The following is a 6,073-nucleotide window of genomic DNA, read 5'->3' on the forward strand; positions in this document are numbered from 1 at the left end:
TTAAAATTTTATTAATGTTTACATGATAAAATTATTTTATTTAAAATATATAATATATATATATATATATATCCTTATTAAAGTGAAATATATATTTTATAAAATCTGATAGATGTAATTTTAAAATCATATATATTTATATATGGTTTATTTATTCATTTATTTTTACAGTTGTTATAATATATATATATATATATATATATATATTAATAAGATGAATTTATAATTAAATAGAAATATAATAATTATCAACAACGTCATAATATTATATATAATATTATGGAGAAAAAAAAAAAAAATTAAATAAGGTATCAAATATTTACCACAGGATGAATAAATATAAAGGTTACATTCCAAATGATGAGTGAATAATATATAAATATATATGTTTTTTTTTTTTTTTTTTTCTATCATTGTTTTAATTATATAAATCGAAGTGGGGATATAAACAAAATGATATTATTATATATATATATATACTATTAAATAGGGACATATATTGAATAATATAATATTATTATACTGTAACATTTATTTTATATTTAAATTTTGATTATGTTGAAAGTTTAATAAAAGTAACAAAGTTATATAAATTATATTATTTGTTATATATATGAAACAGCCATGAGTTGACATTATATATATATATATTTATATATATGTGTGTTTTTGTATATTTATATTTATTTATAAGATGTATTTTTAAGTATACATATTTGTGATACTATTGTTTAACAGATCTTTTATAACTTTGTTATTGTAATATCAATTCAAAAAAAAAAATACATACATACATACATACATATATATATATATATATATATATATATATATATATATATGTATTTTATTATTATTATTTATTTTTCATTTTTGTGTGTTATTGCCATAAAATAAAAAAAAAATGCCAGTGTTGTATCATCTGACATTACAGAAGCCTACGGCTATTACCAAGACAGTTTATGGTAATTTTTCTGGTCCTCGATTTCATGAAATAATTGTAGCTAAAGGACAAGTACTAGAGTTACTAAGATCAGATAAACAAGGGAAATTAAATGTGATAATATCTAAAGATATTTTTGGTATTATAAGAAGTATATCTACCTTTCGATTAACAGGAAGTAATAAAGATTATATAGTTATTGGTAGTGACTCAGGTAGATTAGTAATATTAGAATATAATAATGAAAAAAATGATTTTGTTAGAGTACATTGTGAAACATATGGAAAGACAGGTATCAGAAGAATAATCCCAGGAGAATATATTGCTGTTGATCCTAAAGGTAGAGCATTAATGATATGTGCTGTTGAAAAACAGAAATTTGTATATATTTTAAATAGAGATAATAAAGAAAATTTAACCATAAGTAGTCCTTTAGAAGCTCATAAATCACATTCAATTTGTCATGATGTTGTAGGTTTAAATGTAGGCTTTGAAAACCCTATGTTTGTATCTATTGAACAGAATTATGAATCTTTAGATAAACAAATAAATGAAGAATTAGAAAATGAAAATGATGATGAAGATAAAAGTGATGAAGAAAGGAAAAATAGTAATAATGATATAAATGATAAACATATAATAAAGGATGAGAAAAATAATAATTTTCATTTAGATTATGCAAAAAAAGTTTTATGCTTTTGGGAATTAGATTTAGGTTTAAATCATGTAATAAAAAAACATATTTTACCTATAGATATTACTGCTCATTTATTAATACCTTTACCTGGTGGTCAACAAGGACCAAGTGGTGTTTTAATTTGTTGTGAAAATTTTATAGTTTATAAAAAAGTAGATCATGAAGATATATATTGTGCTTATCCAAGAAGATTAGAAATAGGACAAGATAAAAATATTTCTATAATTTGTTGGACTATGCATAGAATAAAGAAATTTTTTTTTATACTTATTCAATCCGAATATGGAGATTTATATAAAATAGAAGTAGACCATGAAGATGGAATTGTAAAAGAAATTGTATGTAAATATTTTGATACAGTACCTATAGCAAATTCAATATCTGTTTTAAAATCGGGATCATTATTTGTTGCTGCTGAATTTGGTAATCATTATTTTTATCAGTTCTCTGGAATTGGTGATGATAATAAACAGTTCATGTGTACATCTAATCATCCATTAGGAAAAAATGCTATAATAGCATTTAAAACGAATAAATTAAAAAATCTTTATCTTGTTGATCAAATATATTCTCTTTCACCTATATTAGATATGAAAATAATTGATGCTAAAAATACACATACTCCACAAATATATACCTTATGTGGAAGAGGTCCTAGATCTTCTTTACGTATCTTACAGCATGGGTTAAGTATTGAAGAGCTAGCTGATAATGAATTACCTGGTAAACCGAAATATATATGGACAATAAAAAAAGATAATTTAAGTGAATATGATGGATATATTGTAGTCAGTTTTGAAGGTAGTACTTTAATTCTAGAAATAGGTGAAAGTGTTGAAGAAGTATCAGATACATTATTATTAAATAATGTAACTACTTTACATATTAATATATTATATGATAATTCGTTTATTCAAGTATATGATACAGGTATTAGACATATAAATGGTAAAATTGTACAAGAATGGGTAGCACCAAAAAATAAACAAATCAAAGCTGCATCATCTAATAGTTCACAAATTGTTATATCTTTAAGTGGTGGAGAACTTATTTATTTTGAAATTGATGAATCACATACTTTAGTAGAAATATTTAGAAAAAATTTAAATGTAGAAGTATTATGTTTATCTATACAACAAATACCACCAAATCGTGTAAGAGCTAACTTTTTAGCTGTAGGTTGTTTAGATAATGTTGTTAGATTATTATCTATAGAAAAAGATAAATATTTCAAACAATTATCTACACATTTATTACCGAATAATTCATCTCCACAAGATATTTGTATTTCTGAAATGAATGATAATGGAAATACTAATAAAGAACGTAATATTATTTTTTTAAATATTGGTTTGAATACAGGTGTATTATTAAGGAGTATTATTGATCCTATTGCTGGTACATTAAGTAATCATTATTCCAAATATTTAGGAGCCAAAAGTATAAAAATATGTCCTGTAAATGTAAACAAAAATCCAGCTCTTCTTGTACTTTGTGAAAAAACATATTTATGTTATATGCATCAAGGAAAATTCCTATATTCTCCATTAAATTATGATATGTTAGAATATGCTTCTTCTTTCTATTCACCACAATGTTCAGATGGTTATGTAGCTATATCATCTAATAGTTTGAGAATATTTCGATTTTATAGATTAGGTGAAGTTTTTAGTCAAAACATATTGCATTTGACTTTTACCCCACGAAAAATCGTACCATTGCCATTCCCTTCTTTATTTTATGATCATGACTCATCACTAGAATTAGAAAGAAAGAAAAAAATACGTATGTTAGCCATCATTGAGGCAGATCATAATTCGTATGATGAAAATACGCAAAGAGAAATACAAAAGGCTTTAAAGGATATAAAATTGAGTGATACAGAAAAGAGAAAAGAAAACAATTATGAAAATAATAATATGTATCCAAATGGTGATGTGGATAATATAGATGTAAACGAGTCTTCAAATATTAATGAAGAATTTAATTCAAATGATAACATTTCTTTAGAACACAATCATAAAAAAGATGTATCAGACAATAATAAAAATGATACAGAAAATGCAATAGAGACATATGAAAATAATACTTCATTAAATGAATCGAATGATGAAGAAAATGAAGATGAGTATTATTATGATAGAATAGGTACTTTTAAAGCTGGACAAGGAAAATGGGGTTCATGTATAAAAATTATAAATCCAGTAAATTTACAAATATTAGATAAAATATCTTTAGATATGGAAGAAGCTGCATTAAGTGTATGTGCATGTGAATTAGAAGCTTTACATTGTCTTATTGTTGGTACAACAACAAATTTATCATTAAAAACAAAAACTCTTACATCAGCTTCATTAAGAGTATATACGTATGATATACAATATAAATTGAATTTATTACATATAACACCTGTAGAAGAGCAACCATATTGTTTTTGCTCATACAATGGAAAATTAATTGCTTCCATTGGCAATAAATTAAGAATATATGCATTAGGAAAAAAAAAATTACTTAAAAAATGTGAATATAAAGATATACCAGAAGCAATTGTATCTATCAAAATTTCTGGAAATCGTATCTTTGCATGTGACATCAGAGAATCTGTGTTAATATTTTTTTATGATCCAAATCAAAATACCTTGAGATTAATTTCGGATGACATTATTCCAAGATGGATAACCTGTTCTGAAATTCTTGATCATCATACGATTATGGCAGCGGATAAATTCGATTCGGTCTTTATTTTGAGGGTACGTTAATATTGTGTGAAAAAGTAGTAAAATAATGAATTTTTAATTAATATGTAATTAGTATGGTATTAATATATACACATATATATATATATATATATATATATTTATTTATTTATTTTTATTTTTATTTTTTTGAAGGTTCCGGAGGAGGCTAAACAAGACGAATATGGTATAACAAATAAATGTTGGTATGGTGGAGAAATAATGAACAGTTCAACTAAAAACAGAAAGGTGAGGCAAAAATAGGATGTTCCATATAAAATGTCTATATATATATATATATATTTATTTATATATATTCTTTTTTATGTTACATTTTTCCTTCAGCTGGAACATATGATGAGTTTTCATATTGGAGAAATAGTAACGTCCATGCAAAAAGTCAGATTATCTCCTACCAGCAGTGAATGTATAATTTATTCGACGATCATGGGTACAATAGGTGCTTTTATTCCATATGATAATAAAGAAGAGGTATTTACAAAAAAAAAAGAAAAAATAATAAAATAAAACCATAGCAATATTATACTACATATGTTGATAGTTTTAATTTATTATTATATATATACTTTATTTTACCAAAAAAAAAAAAAAAAAAAAAAAAAATTAATATAAATTTTATTTTATTATTATTATTTTTTTTTTTTTATTATCATTTTAGCTTGAATTGACACAACATTTAGAAATAATTTTACGAACAGAAAAGCCCCCTTTATGTGGCAGAGAGCACATATTTTTTCGTTCGTACTATCATCCTGTTCAGGTAATAAAAATTTATATATATATATATATATATTTGTGATAACTTATTTTTTTCCATCAATTTAAAAAAAAAAAAAATTTACAATGGAATATAAAAATTATTGAATCATAAATATATATTATATTTTTATTATTTTTTCTCTTTTTAGAATGTTGTCGATGGAGATTTGTGTGAACAATTTTCAAGCTTGCCTTATGATGCGCAAACAAAAATTGCAAATGATTTGGAAAGAACTCCAGAAGATATTTTAAGAAAACTGGAAGATATAAGAAATAAAATACTTTAATTTTTTCAAATATATATATATATATATATATTATTTTTTATTACATTTCATTTTTATTTTTAAAATGTAGATTTCATTATAGTTTATAATTTTTATTAAAAATATGTTGTGTGTTATATTTAATCATAACCACATTATTATATATATATTTATACATACATATATGTATTTTATTTAAAATTTTTTTTTTTTTTTTTTTTTATTCATCCTTTCATTTTTATATTTATGATATTTTTAAATATTATATGAAAAAAAAAAAAAAAACTTTTTGGTGTCTTTCCCTTAAAAAATATTTATTTTTAACATGTGTTGTTTCCTAACATTTTTCTTTTTTAAAATAATATATATATTATTATTATCTAGGTAATAATATATTTTTTTAGACCATAATACATGAAAATTGTGGATTATTATATATAAATATGTTATAATAAGATATATAAGTAAATTTTTTGGCATGTGTTTTTTTTTTTTTTTTTTTTTTTTTTTTTTTTTTTAAATTATTATTTTTTTTATTTTTTTTTTTTTTTTTTTTTTATATTTAAAATTTTTTATATTTTTTTTTTTTAAAAAAATATTTTTATAATAATTTTTTATTAAATATTAAAAAAAAAAAAAAAAAAAAAAAAAA

At 21.9% G+C, this 6,073-nt stretch overlaps 1 protein-coding gene across 1 annotated transcript; it reads left to right on the forward strand.

Annotated features, from left to right (window-relative positions):
• Positions 1-904: 904 nt before the first annotated feature.
• On the forward strand, positions 905-5,442 carry PGSY75_1234800 (putative splicing factor 3B subunit 3; the record flags this gene model as incomplete). The annotated part of the gene is made up of 5 exons (XM_018786921.1): positions 905-4,390; positions 4,532-4,624; positions 4,721-4,867; positions 5,055-5,156; positions 5,305-5,442. 5 exons carry the CDS (start codon positions 905-907, stop codon positions 5,440-5,442), a joined length of 3,966 nt encoding a protein of 1,321 aa, XP_018640786.1.
• Between the last annotated feature and the right edge of the window lie 631 nt (positions 5,443-6,073).

The sequence above is a fragment of the Plasmodium gaboni genome, chromosome 12 (genome assembly GCF_001602025.1).
Source record: "Plasmodium gaboni strain SY75 chromosome 12, whole genome shotgun sequence".
Taxonomy (NCBI): Eukaryota; Apicomplexa; class Aconoidasida; order Haemosporida; family Plasmodiidae; genus Plasmodium; species Plasmodium gaboni.